At 39.2% G+C, this 26823-nt stretch overlaps 1 protein-coding gene across 7 annotated transcripts in view; it reads left to right on the top strand.

Annotated features, from left to right (window-relative positions):
* Positions 1 to 26823, top strand: part of LOC111150262 (methyltransferase like 15) — a 398977-nt gene that overhangs the window by 310009 nt on the left and 62145 nt on the right. Inside the window, exons 8-13 of one of the 7 annotated variants that reach the window (XR_002640797.1) lie at positions 9036 to 9096; positions 14680 to 14804; positions 15272 to 15370; positions 16703 to 16919; positions 17085 to 17152; positions 21437 to 21466. Coding sequence is in view for 2 of the 7 variants with exons in the window: in XM_022507704.1 (XP_022363412.1) it covers positions 9036 to 9070 (35 nt within the window). In the remaining 5 variants the exon portion in view is untranslated. Of the gene's footprint in view, positions 1 to 9035; positions 9097 to 12171; positions 12411 to 14679; positions 14805 to 15271; positions 16920 to 17084; positions 17153 to 21436; positions 21467 to 26823 lie in introns of those variants that run through there. The other 6 variants (XR_002640795.1, XR_002640796.1, XR_002640794.1 and 3 more) reach the window with 6 other exon arrangements.

The raw sequence follows: 26823 nt of genomic DNA, 5'->3' as shown, positions 1-26823 counted from the left end.
AACAGTTTTTCCTCCCCAGGTAAGTGTAGTCTGTTTGACTTTTTTTTTTTTTTTCCTCTCAAGGAACAGAGTCTCACTCTGAATCCTTAAGTGTAGGAAGGAGTGTTACATGGAAGAATAAATTATTACTATGCCAAGGCCTCAAGGGAATGTGGGAATTGTCACACACCCAGGCTGTATGGAAAAGTAGTTTGGGAACCAAGATGTCTTTGGCTATTTGTACAATTCTAACAGCAGGATTAGTTACTTTTGGTTCTTCCCCAGGCTGAGGTGCCACCATTTCCTGACCCATCTTTTCATGCATAATCTGCTTCTTTTTTTAACGTTTCCTCCAGATTTAAACTACTCTCCCTCTCAGATTCAAAGTTCAGAGTTAGATCTGATTTGGTATGGTTTATCGCTCTCATCCTCATAGGCAGAACTCTTGAATAAGCCCATCTCATAACCTTCCAGTTGGCCTACTTATTGACTGACCTTGGAAAAGCTGTCCTCCCCTGCGTCAGTCACCTGTGACCAAGGTAGAAGGGTGAAATAATAATGCATTGCCACCTACCTTATAAATAATAATACAATTATTTAAAATGGTGCCCTTGATAGGAGGAATAGTGGGTGGGAAGACTAGAAGGAAGCTGAAGCCTTTGCTGGGGTTTGATTTATCTGGTATACACTATTCTTGGTCAGGATATAAATTCCATGCTGATATAATCTCAAACGGGCAGCCTCCTACCTGATGGTGACTGCAGGAATTTGGCCTACGGAAATAAAAGGTATGTCTGGGACACCTGCCATTATTAAAAATGTATGGGTCAGAGCCTAATCACTGGGTCATTGGATTCTGAGTCCATCACTCAATGTTGACAATGGAAATTAAATCCTTGGACCACCTGGACAGCATTATGCTTTTTTTTTTACTTTGTTAGAGTTACTATTTCCTTTTTTTTTCCTTTTCTTTATTTTTATCTCTCTTTTCATTCTCCTAAAAGACCTCAGAATTAAGAATAGACTGTAACACAGGAGTCTCAGTTTGTTCCCAAGAAAGAAAAAGTCATACATGTGGGAGATTTTGAATGCCTTCTTGACTAGAACTTAATTAACTCCAAGCTAATAATTGATTGACTCTCTAATGGAGCTGAATGAATCCCCAATTTCTAGCACTGATTTTTTGTTTTGTGTAGTTCATCTCTTCATGGTAAGCAGACAAAGATGGGCTGTTTTGGAATCATTCCAATTCTTACTGGTCTGATACTTGTGTTATTTTGGTTCCTCTGAGAAACAGACATTAATGCAGAATTAAATGAATAAGAATTTGACTAAGAGAAACAACTGAGAGAAAATGGGAAGAGAGCCAGGGAAGGCTGGTTAAATTGGCAAAACATGATGCAGGTTTGACCCTGGGTGAAGGAGAGGGGGAAGGTAGGAAAGTGGGGGAAGGATCTCAGACTACAGTGTAGTCTGAATGAAAGGCAACATAATCAGGGAGTCCTCAAACCAAAGTTGCCCATTAGAGGAGTCCTTTATCTCCTAGGAACGTGCCTGCCTTAATGTCCCTGTTTTGTTAATTCCTCAGTCAGTAGTTGGGGGTAGCACATGGGAAGTGCCTCAATGCAAATAAAGTGATGGAATGGGGTCCATATCTGGACCAGCAGTCCATCATGCTTCCTAAGAGACCTGAGAGGTACATGGCCACCATAAAACCCATTCTTACAAGGCAAACTGAAGACTTATGTTCTTTTAGAGGAAGCCCAAGGGCTATGGAAAACTCTAGGTCATTCCCATTTGAAAAAGTCTAATGAAATCATCTCAGTTCAAGAATCTTTTCTTTAATGTAGATTTTATTATAATGCAATTATGGCAAGGCCAAAAATAGGAGACCAATTCCCCTGAAAAGATACCTTGTTATACTCACAGATCCAAGAGGAGTGTGCAAGCCAAATCACAAGGTTCCTATGGGAAAGTACCAGGGCAGGTCAAGAGGCAGAGGGAGTTGTGGGGACAATGTGGGTAAGAGCCTTTATTGTGGTTTCTGTGGGAAGGAGTGGGCAAGGCAGGGTAAATAAGTTTAGGATTGGCTAGTTTGGATAATTTTCATGGGCTCTGGATTGCAAGAGCTGGGCCTAGGTGACTATGATCTGGCTTTGGGAAGAGTAGAGCAAGAGGATGGTGGCTGAGTGTGAGCATGATAAAGAAGGTGGTGGGAGTGTGGATGCTGGATTGGTTGGTTTATTTATAAAAGGCTTGCTTGAAGGCAAGTCTTTTACTGTGTTTAGGGATTGGCTAACCCTGGGAGGGGCAATCCCTCCACAGTCAGCAAAGCCTCAAGATGTTAAAGAATCAATTATAGAAACTAGAAAATGTGGTTATTATAGCATTGCGTCCTTCTCTTTAGGGATTTTTGTTTAACCTCTAACATCTTCAGTAAAGCCTGGGATTATAATGTTGCAGGCTGATCCAAGTATTAAAAGTATCCCCCATCCTGCCCACTTCTGTCCCTTGACCTCCCAGGTCTTTCTTAAGTTAAGTTCTTGAAAGCTGTCTATATCAGGTCTATAATGATAATTTAAAAAGTAACATAGAAAAAGGCCCTTAGAGGACTAGCTGGAGAGAAAATATCAAGGAGAGATTGGATATAATTTCCAAAAAGCAAAGAAAAATATTACAGAAATAGTAAAGAGGAGAGAAGATATTGTAGGCACCAGCAAAATGAAATAGGTTCTCCTTGTGGTTGAAAGAAAAACAATGAACGGGAAATGGCCTTATAAAAGTCTGGAGATTGAGCATTCAGCAGGAAATGTAAATTCTTACTTAAAGATCTATTTTTCCCTTCAGACTCAGCTGGCTCTAAGAGGGCCAGCTCTAGATCTGTTTACCTGGTTGTCACAGAGCCTGGCACATCATACATTTTCAGTAAATGTGGGGAAATTAATGAATGAAGCAGGCAGACAAACTAACAAAGATGCTCTGGGATCTAAATTAGGAAGGAGCCCATAGACTGAAATTCCTCCAGGAAAAGCACGTAGTGCTAGTGGAAGAAGGTGATGTGATTGGCATTCAACAAGATGAGATAAGATGGCCCTGAGATGGCTCTGCAATATCTGTCTACATGTTACTATAGACTAGTTTTCAATGCATGGATCACCTAGGAATTGCTTTCCCTTTAATGCTTTAATAGATTTTTTTGGAAAGAATATTGGTCTTGAATTTTAATTTTTCCCAGGAGTGCCTGGAAAATAATAATGTACCACCAAGAAGAGTCATGAAACTAATTCCCTGTGGAAATGCTGTTTGAAATTGCAGTGTCATAAGTGCTACATATTAAACCAGTCCTGGCTAATTAGGGCTTCCTCTTTCTAGTGTGAGCAAATCTTATGATGGCGTCTTCCTGTCCATCAGTCAAGGAATACTTATTACATCTTTAACCTGTCTTGTTTGTAATGACCAATAGCAGGCAGATGTGCTGCCCTGCTCTGCTCCTGAATTTATGGTAGACTTGGACATGTTCATGGTATGAGTAATCACAGCTATTTTCCTCTTGGAGATCAGAGATGGTCCCAGGATCTGTCTCACCACAACAGTGGACCATTCAGAGTTAGGACCCAGGATGTTACTCAAGAATGGAATACAAGGTTCTTCACAAAAGGCAAAGATTGGCATTAATGATTCTTTGCAACTTCACCTTTGCCTTGTTAAGCTTATCTTGTTCTTTGACTGACCTTCCCACTCATCTATTGCTGATGAACCCCCCTACAGACTATAACCTGGCAGAGTATTTGCCTTCCATCTTCATCTGCTTTATGAAAATTAATGTCTTGTTCAAGACTACCCTGCACCACTTTCTCTGGAAGGTTTTTTTTAAGATTTTATTTATTTATTTGACAGACAGAGATCACGAGTAGGCAGAGAGGCAGGCAGAGAGAGAGGAGGAAGCAGGCTCCTCGCTGAGTGGAGAGCCCGATGCGGGGCTTGATCCCAGGACCCTGGGCTCATGACCCGAGTCGAAGGCAGAGGCTTCAACCCACTGAGCCACCCAGGCGCCCCTCTCTGGAGTTTTAATACCACAGCCTTTTCTTTCCCCATTCCCACACTCCAAGGCAAAATTAACTTCTTCACTTCAGTGCCTCCACTCTTTCTGTGGAAGACCCTTGGAGCCTTCTAGTATGTTGCTTGTTTCCCTATCTGTCCTCTCCAGTGCCAGTGAGCTCTAGGGTAGGTACTATCACACACAATAGTGATGCACACATGTGCATATGCATATATATACATACACATATGTACATATATATGTATGTATGTATTTAGTTTTTATTGAATGAATAAACTAACAACTTTTCTATGCTTTTCTATTAGGGATTAGGGATTGATTTGTAAATATTTATTGCTATTTTTCTCATCCTATATTATTCCTCTTGTGATAAATACTCACTAATTTGTTTCCTCAGTCATTGGAAATCCACAGCCATTCCATTATTCTTTCTGTAATCCAAAAAATAACAAAAGAATAAATTTGATTACATTTAACAATCTACAATGCATATTTATGTTCCTGTTAGGTAGTGGGACAAGTATGATTTAATTACATTTGGTTAATTTTAATAAATGAATTTATGTTATTTTTTAAAAAAAAGTGTATCATCTTTTTTCCCTACAATTTCATGTTAGAAGCACTTCTAAGGATAATAGTAAGAGAACTAGAGGTTGCAGAGGCCTTTATAAAACAAACCACTAAGACCACAATTGAAAAATATGAGCAAGCCCCCCTTCAAAATATTGTAGAAATAGATATTCATAAATCTGGGTATATGCATGTACTTGAGAAAGCAAGCTCCTAAAGATAGCTGGGGGTGACCCAACTGGCAAAATCCAGCTTTTCTAGGAGAAAATTCACAAATGGCCTGGCAGACTTAAGGTAGATGGCAGGTTACTAAGAGATCAAGCTATGACAAAATTTATGATCTAGTCTATAGGCATTCAAAGATGATGTAGTCTGGTAAGCCCTGTGCCAAGAGAAGAGCAGACAGTGTAAAAGTTCAGGCAAGCACCACACTTTTTGTAAGAAAATTTCATATTCGACTTGAAAATGCTATTGACCTAGAAATTTCTGGTATGTGGGGTTTGGCTAGGCAATGAATGATGAGCTCTACCTGAACATGTCAATTGAGAGAGGATGGTTTGTTGTGTCAGCACAATGTCAAACTCTTATACCCACTATTGGTAATATTTGATCGTTGATCCTCCTGGGTCTCAGACTGAGTGCTTCATATTTAACACATGGAGGTCATAAAGGCAACATAATTAGCTGGTAATATGGATGACTAAGAGACAGATGTCTTTCATGCCCTCCCTCTGTCTTATTCAACCAGATTGTATTGATAGCCAGAGGTAATTTTTCAACTGGAGCTGGTTTAGCAAGAAGTCTAAATATGAGTTAGCAGTTGTACTTACCTGGACAAGACTTTATTTGAATAGGGACCTTGGAAGGTGTAGAGGGAGACCAAACCTGCTAGAAAGAAACTGTGGAAGGCCAGTGTTGGGACTATAGCAATGGTCTCAAAGTAGGTGGAAGACTTGAGGCTGCCTTGAATGAAACTGACTTGTCAAATGAAACATGCACGATCCTCTTCACCAACTTGTCCAAGAATTTTACTTATTTATTCCAAGGATTCCAGTCCTACTTCTAAAGTGCAAGAGAATAGAAAACTGGAAAAAAAGATCACTCTGGTAACAGGACCTGGGTTTTACATAGGTTTCATCTGTCATAGCTAATGGTGTTGCTGTGGACATTATCTTCATGGTTTGACACCTTCTTGTACCCTTCTGCAGTGATGACATTGCTGGTGCAGATCCTTCTGCAGGCAGAAGTCATTCTTCAAGAGTTAATTTCTTCACTCTCTCCAGTGTTATGGTCTGGGAAGAGTGCTCTTTTGGGAAGACTCCCAAGGTTACAGTTCTCTAGATGATATTTTCTCTTACTTAAAGAGAGACCCAGGAGCCAGGGAGTCTGGCTGGATGGGAGAGAATTCCAGTGTTGGTAATGTGCTTTTCCAGAACCAGTTCTTTGAAGATACTCTTAGATTTCTTTCTTTTTATAGCTAATAAAACAGAACTCCACAGGATTGAAGTGTTTTTCCCATTCATTAAATGCTGAGCCGTGACAAATTTGTGGGTCTGCTGGTCAGCAGACCAGTGGCGGTCTTCCCTGCTTGCTACCATCCAGGCTGCTTGCAGTCTGCTGTGCGTGCACACTCGTTAGAAAGCAGTGATCTTCAGCTGGGCATAGTACAAGAGACTTGTCCTGATACCTTCCTCTGTGCTCTGTTTGCCTCTGCAGAACCAGGCTTGCTGGGGGTAGTAGACAAAGAACAGAAAATGAATAATTTATATTTCTCTCTTTCACAGAGGCTCCCCACTGGGTTGCTTTCTAGGAAAAATATTCCTGGCTTGCTGTCTCAGTGTGAGAGCATGTGCCAGGCCCAGCCCATTGTCCCCCTCTTCACACTATCTGAGATATTACCCAGACAGAAATGTCAGGCTGCTGGGCTTGATTATGGTCTTTTTATTTTTTTGGTCCCTGGGCAAAGGGAATGCGTTCCATCATTTATGAGCAAAACCTCACTTTCTTAGTGTTTAGTTGCTGTCAAAATGACCCAGATGGCAGGTAAGGCAATAGTGGTGCTTCTAACAAGACCACCAGAATTCTGATTTGATATCTTCCTTGCATAGCTACTCCCAGCTGTCAGAATTATAGACTGAGAGTTGACATAAACCTTAGGGACTTTCTTTTTTTTCCATTTTCTTCCTACCCACTGTTCTAAATGAATTAACCAGAATGTCCACCATTCTTTCCTAAGAGAAAATAGATTGTCTACAGAGTATGTTGAGTGTCCAGCTCTGGGCTGCTGTGTTCTTTACCATATGACTTCATTCTACTCTGAACAAAGCTGCGGGGATCAGATGTAAGGATCTGACCCAAATGTAGACAAACCTTAAGCTAACTGGAGGTATATGATATAGCTTAGTGTTAAAAGGTCAATTAAACAATAATTTTTATGAGACAATCATTTTCCTTTCTGTTGTGCACTTTTCTGTGCTATGGAACAAATCACATTATAAGCAGCGGGAACTTAGAGAAGGACCATAACAGACATGAGTTAGTAGTTATGAGTAAGTTAGACTCATGAAGAAGCAGAAACCATGGGTAAGCAGAGACTGGGATTGAAAAGAAAGTCAGGTAGAAATAAGAGAAGCAAGAGACAGAAGGAGAAACAGGCAGAGATGGTAGCTGAGAGTTTAGCCACATTACCAACAGCCTACCTGAGATTAAAATCCCCAGACTTGTGCTGCTGAGGTCCCTAGAGTTTCAACAAGTACATAATTAATTTTTATTCCATTTTCCTTAGGTATGGCCATATTTCAATTTCTATTCATGAATATCTGGCAAATATTTCCTTACCTTATTGCCACAATTATTTTTATAACATGAGTGAGACTGAACGGAACTCTGTGTTTTGCCACTAAAATAATATAACATTTCGTATCTCATCTACTATAAGAATATCCTCTATAGCATTCTGGCAAATATATTTTCTGCTAAAGACCTACAAGATTTGGGGTGCCTGGGTAAATCAGTCTTAAGCGTCTGCCTTCAGCTCAGGTCATGATCCCAGGATCCTGGGATTGAGCCCACATCGGGCTCCCTGCTCTGCTGGAAAGCCTGATTCTCCCTCTCCCACTCCCCCGGCTTGTGTTCTCTCTCTCGCTGTCTCTATCAAATAAATAAATAAAATCTTAAAAAAAAAAAAAAGACCTATGAGATTGAGGTATTCTACGACGTCACTAGAAGTCCCATCCCATTTTTAATCACTTTGGAGAATCAGTCTTGAGACAGTTTTCTACAAATCTTATCCCTCCATAATTTTCCATATTCATCTTGATCCACCCATAGTACTTGAACTATGTTACAAAGTGGGGTTTTTTTGTTTATTTGTTTGTTTTCTTTTGTTTTGCCTTTGTTTTTGTTTTTAATTTTCAATTTTCCTTTATAGAATTTGTTGTAGCTCATCCTTAGGCTGTTGTTATCTTGAAATTCTATTTCCATTTTGGAATGCATCCCCTGGTAATTGGACTCTATGAAGACTCAGTTCTTATATGTTGCTGGTGTCTCATGTATTCATACCACCTCCTGATCCTAAATTCTGTTTTCAAAGTTGTTTTATCTTTTACCCATTTATTGCCATGACCGAACTATCTATATCCCAGCTTTAAACTTAAAATTTTACTACTTTAAGCCTTGATCTTTGATCTTAATACTTAGATGAAGAATAGCAGTTTTGGAAGAAAGCAAAACTTCTGTACAGCCTAAGGAGATATCTTATGAAGAAATAACCTTTCTCTTGCCTTGGTAAAAATGTTGACCACATGTATTTCAATTCAGTTTATGTCATAAAGTTATAAATCTAAAGACTACTTACTCACAGAGATGGTTATGGAGGAGTCTGTGTCTATCAGACTTCATGCCTTTAAATTAAAAAGCCTATCACCACATCATTCAAACAGAGGTAATAAAACATGAATATTAGGTGGGCCTATGGCTTCAAACATGGCAATTACCTTGCCTCTCTTGCTTTTCTTCTGTCTCTATTGTTTGTACTCACTGTTTAATTTCTACCTAGCTCTAGAGCCTCTTATATTTGTCTCCAATGTTTTCATGTCCCAACCTTGCCAACCTATTTGGTTTCTCTGTTTTTGGTGGTTGGGATGCCTGGGAAAATCTTCTGTACTCCAGTTTTTTCTGCTCCTGGATACTCACAGTAGCTACCTGGCATTCATTCACTTCCCCTTTCCCTAAGAACATAAAAACCATGAAAAGTTAAGTGAAAGTGGTAACTTGAAGAAAGTTCACTACACTATTGTTGCTACCTTACAAATGAGCTGTGGATTCTTGGGAGGCCCCAGAGAGGCCATGGATGGCTCAGAATAAAAAATGAACTTGGGTTTTGATTTACCTTTGATTTATAAATTTACCTTTGATTGTCTCCTAGGAGTCAGAAAACAATATGACTCTGCCAATGGATGACACCACATGGATGAGGTTCAGACAAGGTATGAAAACAGAACAGTGGCCTTGTGCTTGGAAGGCATTCTTATTACCTCCCATAAGAATGTAAACTTGTATTTTGTAAGCTCTACCTTTTTGAATATTGCTTATTTCTCTTTGCATGTGTGTGTGTGTGTGTGAGGGTGTGTTTGCTTTCATAATGTTCTTACAAAATTTCACCCATGATTAGTTGAAATAAGAGTAAAAAAAAGGGTCATGATTCCATTTTGTTTTTAAATATTTGTTATTTAAATAAATATTTGTTAATACTTCCTACATGTCATGACTCTGCTCAGTGATAGGGTTAACAAGATGAAAAAGACAGATACAAGCCCTGCCCTCACAGGATATAAAGTCCATAAATGTTTTGTAAGACAAAGAGAGGAGGGAAAGCCAGAAAACTCAAAAGGACAAAGCATGTAAGAGTGACAGAATCCAAAGAGAAAAGAGACATCTTAGTGACTAAAAACTGAAAAATCTTTGTACAGTTCCCATTGGCTTCCTTTTCTACAATAGTTGGTTTTCTCAAGAGCACTCTTAACTAGGCCTTCAAAAGATTTTATTCAAAGTGATTCTCTTATAGTCTTTAACCCTGCCTGCTTTGTATACAGAAGGTTTCTTAGTAATTCTAATACAGGTTCTATCCAGTTTGCCTCTAGTCTCTACCCATATGTAGGTCCACCTTCATGTCTCTTTTAACAATAAATGTAATGACTGGCCTTAGACTATTCACTTTCATCTTTGTAACTTGTCTTAGTGGGCAAATGCCTCTTTCTAAAAAAAAAGTAACTAGTGGTGTGACAGTAAATATTTAGTTCCCAGCTCTATGAAGAAGAGTATGTGTAGGTATAGATATATACAGTACATATATACATGTTTATTATAAATTTTACCAACATCAAGTACGTGTATTACAAATAATAGAATATATGATATTTTTGTCAAAAATTCTATATTGGGAACTAATTTTCACAGAGTGTTTGTTTGTTTGTTTGTTTGTTTTTGCTAAACCCTTTCATCCTTACCTGCGCTGTGGTTTCAGTTGATGAATGACTGTAGTTCTGACATGAATGTTCCCTGGTATTTTCATTTCCATTAACTAGTAATACAGAAGAAGTATGTTGGAATTTTATTCATTTCTCAGTGATGACTACAGCTTATTTGCCAAATTTGATAAAAGTTTTAGAGTATAACAAGATTATTTTCTCAAACAGTTATATTATAGACATAACATGCTGTTAAAGTGCAATCTGCGTTATTTTTTCTCCAGCACATTCTTAAGTCTCGATAGTCAGCAAAACAATAAATCAAGCCCTGACTTATATTTCAATGCTGTGAATATGCCCACCATGGCTGATTTTAAGCTACTAACATGATAGCACTGAACGTAGGCTTGGGAAGAGATGTCTGGCAATATACCATTAAAGTATTTCCACTTTACAGCTATCATAGGTGTAAATAATCTCAAAAGCACATATTATATCAAACATAATAAAATCATTAGGAGTGGTGAGTTTTGAGGATTTACTGACTTTGTTTTTAATATTATTTAATTATAAATTTATATAATAAAAATTTTAATAATGGTTATGTATAATAATCAGTTTGCCAACTCCCTGGAAATTTAACACCAAACTGACTCCAGCACACCACTCAGTCTAGTAGCCCTTTGGTTTTAGCAGAGTTATCCTCAGTCTTAATTCCCAGAGCAGATTGAGAAAGAGTAATACAATCAGTGGTATGGCTTTGCAGTTATATATTATTGTTTCACATCTTCATCCCTATTTTGAGACTTTTAAGATTTTAGAACTTTAATTTGCAAGCTGTGTGCAATTGTAATTTGAAGCCTATGCAGGGACTTTGGATGTGCTTTCTTGGTAGTAAGCTTTTCACCTTGCAGTGGTTTCAGAAGAAAGAAGAGACACTGGGTCCAATTTGCACACTAACTCCCTGCTGCATAGATTTTAGTCCCTGAAGAGGTCCTTGAAGCTTTGTTCCTTTAATGGGAGCAGAGGCTCCAATCAGGAGTTGTGGCAAATGGGGTGAGGGCTTACCTGGTTAAGAAGCAATGTTTAGACAGGAAAAAGAGCGAGAAGGAATGGGTCTTCTTTGCTAATATCAGAATGTTTTTGAAATTCCAATCTTCTTGAAAATGAGTGATCAAGGAATGAACTAATGAATAGGTAGTTCTGGGGGGAAAGAATGTCACATAATTGATAAAATGGTAACCCAGATGTCAGCTAAGTTTATGTACCTCCTTGAAAGTTTAGAAGAATTGATCTAGGGTCTATAACCCATATCCATGTGGAAAATGGCTCTAGAAGAAATGCAGCCATGCTGACATCTTGATTTTGGAAGCCCGTTTTGGACTTCTGACCTACAGAACTATAAGACAATAAATGTACATTGTTTTAATCCATTGAATTTGTGGTAATTTGTTGTAGCCCAAGAGGAAACTAATACACCCTCTTTTCTATCTGCAAGGATTTGATGTAAAGGTTTTCCTATGAACATAAAGGGCAGCACAGAATTGCTGATGGGTTTACTTTTCAATTGCTCCAATTTTGGGGAACACACTCAATATCCCCACAAAGTCTCTATCTGTGGCTTTGGTGATGTAGTTGGATTTTGCTCTCTGATATCCCATGCATTAAATGAGAGGGGTTCCTTTTCCTGGAACCTCACCATAATATTCCCTAAAGTTACTAAAGTAGCCAGGGGAATCACCATCATCCTAAACAGCACAAAGCCACAGCTCAGGCTGCTCGGCAGTATCTGTGTGACAGCTCCATTAGAGGGGTGTGTCACACAGCCATTATCCAGTCACATCTTAAGTGCAGCCCGCTGGGCTCAAATACCACTTTAGGAAGCAACAAATAATTTTCTGTTATTGGAGAGGGTCGCTGCAAGTCTCCTCCTGCTCTTTGGCACTTGTTTCCACAGCCCATTGCTGTTACAAAGTGAAAACCCAGCATTAAACGTTTAATTCTGAAATATATTTTCTCAAGAGGTGTTCATTTGAGCTCCCTGGATTTTGAAAGTTGTTTTTTTTTTTTTTCCTCCCCACCCTTGACTGCAAGCTCTCTCAGCCCTAGGCACCCCTGCTGCTGGTCATTGAAGGATAAAGGATGGAATGATTGCTTTCAAGAGTGGTTAATCACTGGTCTCAACACTCCATCAAATAGCATCATCAACAGAGGGCAAGTGGGGAAGCAGTTTTTACTTGCCTGATGGCTGAGGGCTGTGGCTGCTACCTCTAGTCAGGAGCTCCAACTTTCTCCTGCACACTGGGTAGGAGTTGGCACACAAACAATTTCAGGTAGAGCTAGGAGACTAATTATGCCTATTTGGGGGATTTAAAAGCATGCTTTGGTGACATTCAAATCTGGGTTGGAATTGCAGGGTTTGTACTTCCTAGCTGTGGATATTAGACAAGGTATCTCTTTAGAGTCCTTGCCTGTTGAATGATGATAATACCTCTCTTTTGGCAGGTTCTTATGAAGATCTCAGAGATAATATGTGGTTGTTAAAGTTCCTAGTACAGTGTTTGGCAATGTACTGAAGAATTATTCAGGAAATTCTAATTCTCATTATTAGTAAATATTAAAACAACTTCTGAGTTAGTCTCCTCTTGCATTGATTATTAGTTTATCAGCTTCATTTTTTCAGGTGAGGAAGGTAGAGCCCAGGAAGTTTTAGCAACTTGCTCAGGTTTCAGATAGCATGCCACTGGCCAGAGTCAATTCATTTTTGCTCAGTGCTTTGCAAAATGTGGCTCAGCATCATTTGGGAGCTTGATAGAAATTCTGGGCCTATTATAAAGTCAGCGTCTCTGGGGACAGAACCCAGGAACTGATGTTTTAACATGCTCTCCTGGGGTGTCTGGGTGGCTCAGTTTGTTGAGCATCTGACTCTTGGTTTTTCCTCAGGTTATGATCTCATGGGTCATGAGCTCTAGCCCCACATTGGCTCTGTGCTCAGTGGGGAATCTGCTTGAGGATTCTCTCCTGCCCCTCCCCCCCTCTTGTGTGCATGCATGTGTATGTGCATTCACTCTCTCTGTAAGATAAATAAATAGATCTTTAAAAAATGCTCTCCTGATAATTCTTAAGTTCAAGAGACACTGTTTGAACTCATGGCCCAGATCTCGTTCCAATATAGCTTGCTGACTTTCTAGCTTCAGCTCCAAGACGTTGCTGTCAATCCTGGACAATTTAATCTAAAGCTAAACTGATATAACTGACCATGTTGAGACCCAACTGGAATCGTCCTCTCTCTTTTTCCCTCTTCTTCCTGTCCACATATGGGCATACTCATGTGAAAGTAAAAATACTGCTGACTAACCCCAAATCAGAAAATGTATCAGCTATAGCAGAAGGACCACTAGTAGGAATCTCTTTGATGTGACACCAAAAAGAAAGAACCGTGCTGCTGGAGCAATACAGTGGGCATAAGGGGAAATATGTGCTTTGAGCTCACTCCATGTTGCCTGACATTTGGCAAGATGATTGAAGACAGCCAGGCTATGTAGTGGGTGGCAATGGCGGGAAATGCTGTTGACTCATGGGCCTGATGTCGGATATTTAGATGACTGATTGATGTTCAAAGCTCCATCTGCTTATTTCATCAAGCCTTAGAGACTTCCTCTTGGCCTTTCCATTAAAACCAGTAACTTTGGAGACTGTATAATAGTGATTGAGAGCCTGAGCTTGAAGACAGGCAGACTTGGGTTTGAATCTTTTCTCTGAGGCTTACTGCATGATCCTGGACCCTACATTTATTTTTGAATCTCAATGTCTTTATCTCTTTGGAGGAGGAATTAGCAAACTTTTTCTGAAAACTTCTATCTCAACTAAGCAACCCTGCCACTGTAGCATGAACATAACTATAGCTAATACGTAAATGACTGGTATGGCTGTGTAATGAAACTTTATTTTTAAAATAGACAGCGGGCTGGATTTGGACAGCAATTTGTTGTTTCTTGGCCCCTACTCTAGAGGAAATAATGGCATTTCTTTTTACATTTTTTTGAAGACTAAATGTGATTTTATATGTACATGTATATGTATATATACATATATATACGTATATATATATATACATATATATACATACACATATAGAGGATATATATATATATCTTATATAAAGTAGGTATACAACAATTGGTACTTATATTTGTAGGCTATATCAAAATGCCACATTGGTACATATTTGAAAAGTGAGAGCTAGATGACAGAACTGATGTTCTGAATAAGGGCAAGATTATAAACCTTGTTCTTAATTAGCTATCCTCCCTGTTAGGACCTAGAGATATTTGAGCTGATGAAGATGATGGTAATGATGATTATAAGAAGGAGGAGAAGGAGGAGAACAGGAAGAACACATATTAAGTACATGCTCTAATCTGGAATTAGTACATTACCTGTACTTTATTTAATTCTCACAAACAACCCTATTAGTTGTATGCTATCTTTTGCCCTCTTTTATATACAAAGAAATCAAGGCACAAGTTGAGTAATTTGCTTAGTATCTTTGCTGAGATAGGAACTTAGTCTTGTCTCAGATCTAACTCTCTCACCCATTAGGCAATATGGCTTCCCTAATATGACTTGAAGGCACACTGCCCTGATAATACGCACTGAGTACTAAAGAGAAGAAATGTCCCAGTGGATGCCTAGCCCACATGGATTTCAACCCTGAGCAATTTGAGGTATGCTCTTGTGTGGGGCTTCCAACTCCTTTGCTGTCTACCCCTCTCTATTCTCTCTAATCTCTACTTAGGCCAACCAGTCTGATGTCCCTTTTGGGGATTTGCTCTTGACTCTGCACCCTGGGTCTATCTCCCTTGCTTCAAAACATCATAGACACTCTCATAATGACACTGCCAATGTCTCTGCTGGCTCCCATCAACACACTTCTTTTTCACCAGAACCCCTGCTCTTTTACTGGGTACTCAGTAGTTCTGAGTGGAGACGCAGAGACACAGCAGATGAGATTCATCCTCAAGACATCAACTAGGATTTTGCCAAAATATGTGGCAAGGAGTTTCTAAAGAGTCTGGTGTCCTGCCTCAGCATTTACTGACTACATCTACAGCTGTTTGTCCTGTGTCCCATGTCTGTGCTCCCTCTGTTCATGAGTCTTAGATATCTCTGATGGATTATTTTTCTCTTCCAGGCAAATGGAGGGCAAAGCTGAGGACTGGAGAGGGATTATTGGATTCTATTCAGATTCTCACTTGCTCTGGTGATGGGTCCTGGTATCAAGTTTCTCCTGGTCTGTGATATCTTGTAATCCAAAAAGGAATTTTTTTTCTCCCACCCCTCCCCCACCCCATACACACACCAAAGGGCCACAGCTAGCATGCACATTCTTGTTTCAGCTGTTAATTTGGAGGAAAATATAACTAACCATGCCTACACTTATTGAAAGGTAGCAAAGCAAAGAAAAATAGTTTAATTATAATGTCACGATGCTGGATAATAATAATGACAATAACTACATTTACAGGGTTCTCTATGTGCCAGGCACTGTTCTAAGGTACTAGACGTCTTTTCTTACCAATGACAAATTCATTAGTCAAGATCAAGTGCGATTCAGCATTAAGAACATAAAAACTAAATGGCCAAGAAGAGGGAACATTCAGAAATTCAGACTATTTATTAATATGAGGATAGAAACATTAAGGTCAGAGGAGGAGTATGAAGTGCTAGGAACAGAATAAATTATAGTGTTGGAAACTCTGATACATGCTGGGCAGATATCTTGGTGACAGGGTTATGAGGAGGATAGGGGGTAGAAAATAAGAAATGTAAGCTTTGTTGAATACTTAAGAAGTGATATGTATTTCCTAAACAAAATATGATTTAGTTCTCCCCTACCAACACAATCTTGGTCAACTTGGGCTGACACAAGAAAACACCAGAGACTGGGTGGCTTCAACAACAGACATTTATATATCATAGCTCTGGAGGGTGGAAGTCCAAGACCAGCATGCCAGCATGGTTGGGATCTGGTAAGGACACTCTTCCTGACTTGCAGCTGGCCATCTTTTCACTGTGTCTTCACATGGCCTTTCCTTGGTGCATGTGCATGGTTAAAGAGAGGGAGAGAACTCTTCCTCTTCTGATAAGGTTACCAATCCTGTGAGCTTAGGATCTCACTCTTATTACTCATTTAACCTTAACTACGTCTAAAAAGTCCTTATGTCCAAAAACAGTTACATTGGGGTTACAGCTTCAAGATAATAAATTTGGGAGGGACACAACTCAGTTCACAGCAAACACTATGAGAAAAGTATCATTAAGTTTATAGTTGAGAAAACTGTTTAGAGGAGGGGATAACTTGTCCATGACCTCAGCTATAGGATATGGTAAAGGAAGGTTCAAACCCAGGGACTCTGACTTCTGAGTTTTCCTTCATCCCCAGCCACTTGGGGGGATAGTGTGGGCAAGTCCATGGGACTCCTCTGTGGTACTGGGGACTGAGCTAAGCCTAATGGACCTGCTCCTGTGTTAATTTTTTCCAGCAAGGTATGGCTTCTCAGGTGAAATGACAGGGAATGTGTTTTTTCTTTCTCTCTCTCTTTTTTTTCCCTGCCTTTTTTAGATTATTGGTTCAAGCAGATGTTCAGCCACTTTGTAGAGAAATTAGTGGGCCCTGGAGATACTGAGTGGACTTCTGTGATTTTCTCCTGTCTGTGCCAATGAGAATGAGCTTTTGCTGTTTCTTTTTCACCCAATGCTACCAGGATTGTTAATGAAGTCTGAACCTCTCTGGTGGCAGTGGTGGCCATCTGCCCTCTAGGCCATCTATCTGGTTGACCGTAAGTAACCTCTCATTGTCTGTGGCAATAAATCCAAGCTGGGGGCCTCTCTGAGAGAAAGAACTTTTACAGCCTCATCTGTCTTCTCCCTAACGAATCTTCAGAATGTCTTTTAGCCATGCCAGGATTTTGTAGGTAATAACTTATCTCTCTTTATCCATTCAGCTTTGAAGTTTGCACATGGGCATTGTTCACCTCATCAGGAAGAATTCGCTTTTCCACGAGGAAAGGAGGTGAGAAACCTCCAAGCTAGGTCAGCCGTGGCCACATTCTTCAGTGTGAGTTCTAGACAGGCAGGCATGGGAAACTAAGAATAGATGTACAAATAGACCTTTAAAAAGGCACACAGAAAATGAAAATTAAGAGGGAAATATAGTGCCATTTCCTTTTATCAGACTGGTAAAATAACTTTTTTTAAGACGGCAAAAAATTCAGTTTTGGTGAGATTGCAGTGAAATGCTTAGTGTATTAAATTTCACAGCTTTTTTTGGTGGGTCATATTTCAAAAGTCAAATATTTCATATTTGGTGTAGTCATATTTCAAAAGTATTCAAAAAGTGCTCACCATTTGGGAAAAACAAATCAAAACCACAGTGAGATACCACCCCATACCAGTCAGAATGGCTGAAATGAACAACTCAGGAAATGATAGATGTTGGTGAGGAGGTGGAGAAAGGGGAACCCTCTTACACTATTTGTAGGAGTGCAAACTGGTGCAGCCACTCTGGAAAACAGTATGGAGGTTCCTCAAAATGTTAAAGATAGAACTACCCTGTGACCCAGCAATTTCACTACCAGGCATTTAGCCAAAGGATACAAAAATAGAGATTTGAAGGGGCATCTACACCCCAGTGTATATAGCAGCAATATTCACAATAGCCAAAAATATGGAAAGAGCCCAACTATCGACTGATGAATGGATAAAAAAATGTAGTATATATATATATATATACAATGGAATATTACTTAGCCATCAAAGGAATGAAATCTGACTATTTGGAATGATGTGGATGGAACCAGAGGGTATTATGCTAAGTGAAATATGTCATAGAAAGACAAATACCATAGGATTTCACTCATATGTGGAATTTAAGAAATAAAACAGATGAACCTAGGGGAAGAGAAGGAAAAATTAAATAAGATAAAAATAGAGAGGGAGGAAAATCATGAGAGACCCTTAACTATAGGGAGTAAACTGAGAGTTACTAGAAGGGAGGTGGGTGGGGTGTGGAGTAAATGGGTGATGGGCATTAAGGAAGGTACTTGTTGGGATGGGCACTGAGTGTTATATACAAGTGATGAATCACTAAAGTCCACCCCTGAAACTAATAATAGACTATATATTAATTAATTTGAATTTAAATAAAATCTTAAAAGGAAAAATAAATAAATAAAATGGTAGAAAAGAAGAAAGCACCTACCCTTTGGAACAGGTGATCCACTTTAAAAAATGTATTCTAATAATCTAATCATGCACCTGCACAAAGATTTTGCTGTGAGACATTTATTATAACAATTATAATAGTGAAAACTGGTATAACTAACTGCTAGCAAGTGCATAGTTAAGTAATTTGTGGTACATTAACTCAATGGAGTTATATCCAGAGATTGAAAACCTAGTATATTAAATATTTGTTGACATAGAAAGATACTTATGATACATTTCAAATTAAAAATAGGTTAAAAATCAGTATATACAGTATGATTTATTATACATACTATATGTATTATATACATTTAAAGACTGGAAAGTTATATGCCTAAGTTATTCAGTAGCCACATATGGTTACATGATTGTAGTTTTCTTTGCATTCCTATATTTTTATTAAAAATTTTAATACAATAAACAGGTCTCATTTTTCTAACAGAAAAAAAGTTTATTTTACAGTTATAAGAAGTTGGGATGCCTGGGGGTCTCGGTCAGATAAACATCTGCCTTTGGGTCAGGTCATGATCCCAGGGTCCTGGGATTGAGTCCTGCATTGGGCTCCTTGCTCAGCAGGGAGCCTGCTTCTCCCTCTGTTTGCTGCTCCCCCTGCTTGTGCTCTCTCTGTCTCTCCGACAAACAAATAAATAAAATCTTTAAAAAAAATAAAGTTACAGAAAGAACCAATATCTTAGAATGTACACAGCACCAAAGGCACAGGTATAGAATCCAGCCCTACCGAATACCCCATCACCACCCACCCACTTTTCTTCCCCATGTCTTATCTTCTCCTCTGCTTTCCCTCATGAAACAGCTCCATTCCTTGGCTTTCTGTGACTCTGCACAGTCCAGTTGGGTGAAATTGTGGAAACCTTGATAAATAGTCTACAGTTTAAAAGGAAGACACATTTACTAGGATGATTGGAACCATGAGAAAGGAGAAACTTATCTTTACTTGTAACACAAGAAAGCCAGAATTTTTAACTCCTTTGGTTACAATGGAGAATCATAACATCTAAACTCTGGTTAGTGTCCAACTGAGGACAGTACAACAAGCAATTTCTACCTTGACTGGTAGTCCTACACTTATATGCTTATTTATATAAGGGTTTCCAACCTAGCAATGAAAATATGCTCATTTCACCAATATCTTTGCAATGAATTATATTTCCTCTTCAAGAACAAGTCTTCAAATGTTTTGAGGTTAACAACTCCAATTAAAGCAAAATTACTCTCCTTAAAAATATTAGTTTTGAGAATAGAGGTTTCAAAAGAAGCACATTTCATGAGCTAACTTGTATGTATTCAAAATATTAATCATTGTGATCTCAAACCAAGTGATAGCAAATTATTTGAATTCTGGCGTGGACTTTCTATTCTTACATTTATTTAAAAACATTTATGTCTCTAAAGGATAACACAAGACTGAGTTTTGCAATAAGAGCATTGTGTTGTTTTCTGTTACTTCTATTTTCTCATCTGGAATTAATTTAAATGAATATCAGCCTAGTTCTCCACAGGATCTAATCTATTTACACCTACTAAAGCTAACTGAACTAATTTCATTATGTCCTCATTGATGCTGCCATGCTTCTCCATGTGAGGCGTTGAATTCACAGTTCTGAGGTGGGCCCTGGGATATGCAAGTCTGAGGTGCAGAGGCTGTGGTTGTGTTCTGCCTGGCTCTGTTGTCCTTCTTAGCACATGCTTTCTGCTCACCCTGATTCCTGATACATTAAGTCAGTCATACACACCTGGATACCTCATCTGATTCTCAATAGCTCTGACCCCATGAGATGGTATTTGTGGATATTCCTAGGCCTGATCTCCCTATTACCTCTTTAGGCTACAACCCTCCCTCCCCTTCCCTTACCCAGGGTAGGCATTGCTAGTCAAACATGGTACTCTGTTCCTGCTGGCTGGATGCTGTCTCAGATCATTCCCAGTTGAGCTCCTCCAGCAATCATTACCATTTGCAGTGGATGAGATACGTGAGACAAAATCAACTCGCTATTTCTGGACTGATTCTGCTAGCTCTTCTTATTTTGGACAGCTGCTAGTATAACATCTTCCCCAAATTTAGAGCCTTTAAAACCCAGTTCCAGCACAGGCTGCTTGGTTGGTGCCCCAGCCCCTTCCTCTACAGTGGATATCTTTAATTAATTGAACTTGTAAGTTTATTTTATTTTACTTTTTTTAGATTTTATTTATTTATTTGACAGAGAGAGATCACAAGTAGGCAGAGAGGCAGGCAGAGAGAGAGAGGAGAAAGCAGGCTCCCCGCTGAGCAGAGAATCCGATGCGGGGCTAGATCCCAGGACCCTGGAATCATGACCTGAGCCGAAGGCAGAGGCTTTAACCTACTGAACCACCCAGGCGCCCCTGAACTTGTAAGTTTAAAACAAGTTTCCAGATATCAAATCCTTTACTCAGAAGCTTCCTTGGCACTTGAGACCATAAATTGCTAAATGAAATAGTCAGCTATTTAAGCATACCCTCCTTCACTCCCAGATGCATTCTGCTCTCACCTAGTGTTTATTGCCCATGTCCCATACCAAATATTGTGCTGACGTTGAAGACATACCTAAATAGGACATAGTCAATACCTTCACAGAGTAAAGATGTATAGAGGTTTGCAAATTACCACAGGAAGCCAAACAAAGCATGTTCTTAAAAGGGAAACTGAGTGCTGTGGAAGCCCAGAGAGGGGTGTTACTTTCTACCAAAGGTTGGGAGTCTTGATCATAGAGGAAGTAGCAATCGAGATGCACATAGATTGATGATTATACGGTGTGTGACATTATACAAGCTCTTACATCTCGAAGGCTCTGGCTCCTCAAATGCCAAGTGAGGATAATATTGGTCACTCTGCAGAGGATGGCGGCAAGAATTAAACAAAGATAAGAAAATGAAGAGAAACTTAAGCTGGAACACTGTAAGTGCTCAGTAACTGTTAACTCTCTGAATGCCCCCAGAATGAGACCAGGAGAAGAAAGAAAAGCAGACTTTTCTTTACTGGTCACTCTGTGCAGATGACCCTGCACCTGCCTTTTCCTCCTCCATTTCCGCCTTTTCCTCCTTCTCCTTTCAGAAACACTTGCAGTGATGCTGGGGAGAGGAAGAGAAAGAGAATGAAGAAGAAGAGGAAGTCAAAGAAAGCTTGCAATGGATAAGGATGGAGGAAGATCAGGTTTTTTGAAGGACTGAACTTACCTTTTCTGGGGTTGAGATGTGATGGCTAAGAAAGAAGGTTTTTTGTTTTTGTTTTGTTTTGTTTTGTTTTGTTTTAATAAGGTTTCATTTATTTATTTGAGAGAGGCAGAGACAGAGCATGAGCAGGGTGGGTAGGGACAGAGGGAGTGGGAAAAGCAGACTCCCCACTGAGCAGGGAGTCCAATGTAGGGTCGATCCCAGAACCCCTAGCTCCTGACCTGAGCTGAAGGCAGGCGCTTAACTGACTGAGCCACCCAGGCACCCCAGAAAGAAGTTTTTGAAAGGGCGTCTGTAATCTGGTCCATGGGAGGAGATGTCAAGCTCTTCTTTTACGTGCTCATGTGGCATTGCAAGTGTAGTAGTTTTAGAATTGTTCTCTTCCTAAACCCCAGAGACCTCTCTGAATATCCATCTCCACCCAGTGATAATGATGCCTAAATGTCCTCTGTGGCATTAGACCCTTAGAGTTACCTCTAAGTAACTCTAGAGTTAATCAGCATCCCACCCCATCCCCAATCCATCTCTCCATAATACTCCCAGACTGAATGACCTACTATTCACCTCACGTATCTTGTAAGGATAATATTATAGTCATAATGCCATGGAAACAACTTTGGTGTCTTAATTCAGTAGATCTCAATCCTGGCTGTACTTTAGAATCACTGGCCAGTCAGGGGTTCCTTCCCCCCACAGGATTTTAATTTAATTTATCTAAGGTGAGACCTTGTCCTTAGTCATTTTAAAAGCTCTCCAGGTGTTTCTTAAAGTGCAGTTAAGGTCAAGTACCACTAATTTAATTGAATACATTTTGAGGGGAAAACTTCAACCATAATTTGCCTGTTAATTATAATATACAGAAGAAGAAACTAAAGAAAATTAACAGAGAAAAAAATTGTTTGTTGAGAGAAAAATGTTTGCCTTTTAAAATAGCTAGGCTAAAGAGGCAGCATTTATACCAAGATTATGCATAAATAGCTATTTTTTTGTCAAAAGACTTGCTTATTATTTGGGGCATTATAAAGATAGACAAATTCCAAGGATTTGAAACTAGTCCCAGGATTAGAAATTTGGAAGGATTTGTGTTGAATTATGAAATTAAAACATGGCTAAGTTTAGCAAAAATAACTTCCCAATGAGTTATTGCTCAATATTATCTTAACACATTAAATCTTGGCCTCCCTAAAAGGGAAATTGAACAGCTTTATGAATTTTTTTTAATACCTAGGGCTGGCCATGGATATACACATAGGCAAAACAGTTCAGATGACTTAAAAGGGCTTAGGGAGACAGATCACCTATATATTTGACTCAGCAATTTTACAGATGAGCGAACCAAAGGTTAGGGAGTGGGAGAAGTTGTGTAAGGATGCAAACTTGGGGCCAAATCTTTTACCTTTTGGTCCATTTCTTCATGATGCGGAATTAAACATCAGTGTTTATCAAGTATCTATCATATGCCCGATTCTGCCAGGAGTCCTTTTCCTGAACTTGGGCACAAAAATTAAGGAAAAAACCCAGGTAGTAACTCAGACCCTCACTTATTCATATAGCTCAAAAACTTATTTCGGTCATGCCTGGTACTGAGCAGGATCAGGAGCAAGATAAGTGGTGTTAAATCACATGTCCTACTGACTCTTTTGATTAAGAGGAATAGGATCAGAACCTGGGTGGGTTTGAACCTGAAGGTCAAGGTTAAATGGCATCAGCAGGATGCAAGGATGGAGGGACAGAGTCTGTCAGGTCACTCCTATGTACACTTCTATTTCATCCTCAATAAATCAAGTCGATGGATATAACATCTCCCAACCTTCTCCCAAAGCAAGACAAATCCAGGCAACATCCCCTGGGAAGAATATTGCCAAATATAATATAGGATACTAGCTAAATTTGATTTAAGATATATAACAAATATTGTTTTAAAGTATCAGTGTTTCTTATATTGTCCCCAAATACTTATATTTTAAGAAGTATTGGTTGTATGTCTGAAATTCAAATTTAACTTGAACCTTCTATTTTTGATTTTCCAAATCTGGCAATCTGATCTGGGAAACTCCTCTGGACCTTTTTTTCCCCATAATCTATCTTCACTTCCATTCTTCTTTGTTCATATAGGATTTAGTACCTGGTACCATGTTAGTTGTTAACACTTCCCCCATTTCCCCATTTTGCTGTATAAGGTATAGGCCTCCAGTCAGCTGGTACAAGTTGGCTCTCAGAAAAGGTTGATTGCAGGGATGATGAATGGAAGAAATGTGTCTGAGCCTAAGAGTGTGGCTGGTTCAGAACAAACTCCTTTTTGCTTTGGGAGAAGCAATTCCATGTGCAGCTGACACCGGTGTCACATGAAAATATTTCTGAGGCTGGTCTGAGTTTTGTTATTCAGAACCACCCTCTCTATTCTGGCTTTCTAGAAGCACAATGAAGCAGCTTGTGATGCCTTCCCACCCCATGGTGGGTCTGGGTTTGGGTTGTTAGGCCAGCAGAGTTGAGAGGCACATCTTGTGGCAGGCGCTTCTCTAACTGCTCTCGAAATGTCCAAAGGCTCTGTCTGCCTGCTGTACCTCAAAGCTGCAAACCATTGAATCAGATCCCGTGGGGGGTGGTGAGTGCATAGGTTTCCTTTGACTTTATATTCTTGCTGCGTGAAAATGTCAGAAATTGATAAATTTTAGAAAAAGGAACTGGAGACAAAAAAAAATACTTTGAATGCTGACTTATTCCCATTGTCATGAGCAATTCGTGATTCACCTGCATGTTGATACCTCCTGGAAAGCCTATGTCATGTTTCCATTTGTGATTTTTAGAAATCAATTCTGGCTTTTCACTTTATGAGTACAGGGTTCACAGAATTGACTAGCATTATCTGGGGACAAAGATTAAAACATTAGTCCCTTATGTAAGTATAGAATGAAATAATTTAATGTATGTAAAACACCCAACACAATGTCTGGCCTCAGTAAATGGTAGTTGAAGGTCAGTAAGGACTTTTAGTTACGTTAGGCATACAGTGAGGGAGGCACTCTATGAGATTTAGTAATATATATATTACATAAGGCAAAACCAGCACTAGAACTCAGTTTGGCTGGTCCTCAACCCCAATAAACAGTTCCATCTGAACAGTGATGGATTTTGAATCTCCTGGGTGATTTTGAAGACTTTGCTCTTAATGGGAAGAATGTGGAAACCAATCTCATAGATTTATAAGCACAGATCTTCATATTTGATTGTGTTAAGGACATAGGCATCTCTTAGTTTCTCTCTACTTCTCAGATCTGGCAGCTTGTGCCCCCCCCCTCCTCTTTTTACCATCCAGTGTGAAGGATCCTATGAAACCAGTCGAAATTTGGACTACACTGTTTTTACTGTAAGCTGCTAAGTTTGGGAGTCTTGGGGACAGAATCCAGAGTAAGCCAACCCATGCTTAGTTCATCATGTGACCTCTCTTCTAGCACTTCGGATCTTAGCTTTTGGGCCTGAAGACTAAGAATGGAGCATCAATAATTAAAGGTACAATCACAGCTGAAGCTTCCGTTAGTTATTTTTCTTCAACCCTGACATTTTATGAGTCAACAAAGCCAAAGCCATCAATATGAAGCAGATTATTTTTAGCAGTTTCTTAACCAGTGTGCTCTAGCTTTAAATTAAACATTGACGTTGGTTATTATTAAAATTCTGAAAATTCTGAGCAGAGAGGAGCCCACGTTAGTACAGTAAACACTGGGCTTTCATCACCTTGTTTTGAAAAACATCGACTCACTCACTGCTCCCACCAAATACAACTGTGTAAAACTAATGGATTGTGGATTTGCTAAGGATTAGTTGTTCAAGGTCAGAGTTTGAATATGTGGGTGTAATTTGCATGGTTGAATATTACTGTGGACTTCAACCTTTTTAGATGTGCAATACCTTAGCACTGATACTATGTTATTATCATTTGATTATATGAAGTTTGTGCCATTCCCTGGTCAACACCAAAAATATGGCATTTACAAAATTTTAAAGTAAACTACCACTTTTGCTTTGAGAATTTTGCTACATCCTTTGCAATATAAGATAACTAGGACAGCCTCTGGTAGCATGAAACTAGGGTTGGGAATCAATTCTACTGGCATGATGTAGGGGAAAGAACATTGATCTTGGAGCCAGAACACCTGATTTCTGCTATTTACTGGCTGTGTGTCCTTGGGAAAATGGTATAGTGTTTCAGAATCTTTTATTTCTCATATTTTAATTGAAGGGATCTGGGCTAGAGCAGTAAGATCTAAATGTTCTACATCTACATCTACTTCTGTATTGAGATGCTTAAAGTCACCCATGAAGAAGGGGAGGAGGTCTTAAAATAGGGATATCAAACTCCCCATCCCTAGCCCACTTCAACTAATCACTGCCATTTGTTTTACCTCTTGAGCTTCTGCTAAAGATTTTGCCTGGGAGAAGTCCCACTGCCAAGAAAATTTGAAAACCATTGGACAATATGAGTTCCTGTTTTTCTTTTGGTTATAAATTCTATTATTCTAGATGTCAAATTAGTATTGAAAATACATCATTAAAACACTGATGGTTTTTAACTAATCATTCTGAGTTTATTTTGTGAAAAGACACTTGGATCTCAGAGGGGCCTGAGCACTCTCATTCATTCAGTGCTGTGTGGTGAATAGGAGCTTAGGCTCTGTGTTCCGATGGCCTGAGTTCAAATTCAGCCCCAGGCTCTTGGAATTACCTTGAACAATTCATTTTGTGCCTCTCTGTGCCTTAGTTATCTCTATAGGTCCTATTGTCATCACCTTCTATGAAGAGAAAACTGAGGCACAAAGAGTTTTGAGATGAGGAAGATAACAGTTTCCACCTCATAGGGTTTTGTAATGATTAAATGAGTTAATGTGTATAAAATACTTATCACAGGGGCGCCTGGGTGGCTCAGTGGGTTAAGCCGCTGCCTTCGACTCAGGTCATGATCTCAGGGTCCTGGGATCGAGTCCCGCGTCGGGCTCTCTGCTTGGCGGGGAGCCTGCTTCCCTCTCTCTCTCTCTCTCTCTGCCTGCCTCTCCATCTACTTGTGATCTCTCTCTGTCAAATAAATAAATAAAATCTTTAAAAAAAAAATACTTATCACAGTAACTAACACATAGTTTGTGTGTGTAATGATTAAATGAATTAATGTGTATAAAATACTTATCACAGTAACTGACACATAGTTTGTGTGGAACAAATATCAATTATTACTATAAATTCATTTATTTTATTTTTTAAAAATGTATTTATTTG

The sequence above is a fragment of the Enhydra lutris genome, unplaced genomic scaffold, assembly GCF_002288905.1.
Source record: "Enhydra lutris kenyoni isolate GAN:26980312 unplaced genomic scaffold, ASM228890v2 scaffoldscaffold22, whole genome shotgun sequence".
Lineage (NCBI taxonomy): Eukaryota > Metazoa > Chordata > Mammalia > Carnivora > Mustelidae > Enhydra > Enhydra lutris.
The sequence above is the reverse complement of the archived record's forward strand: the minus strand, read 5'-3'. Positions and strand labels throughout refer to the sequence as shown.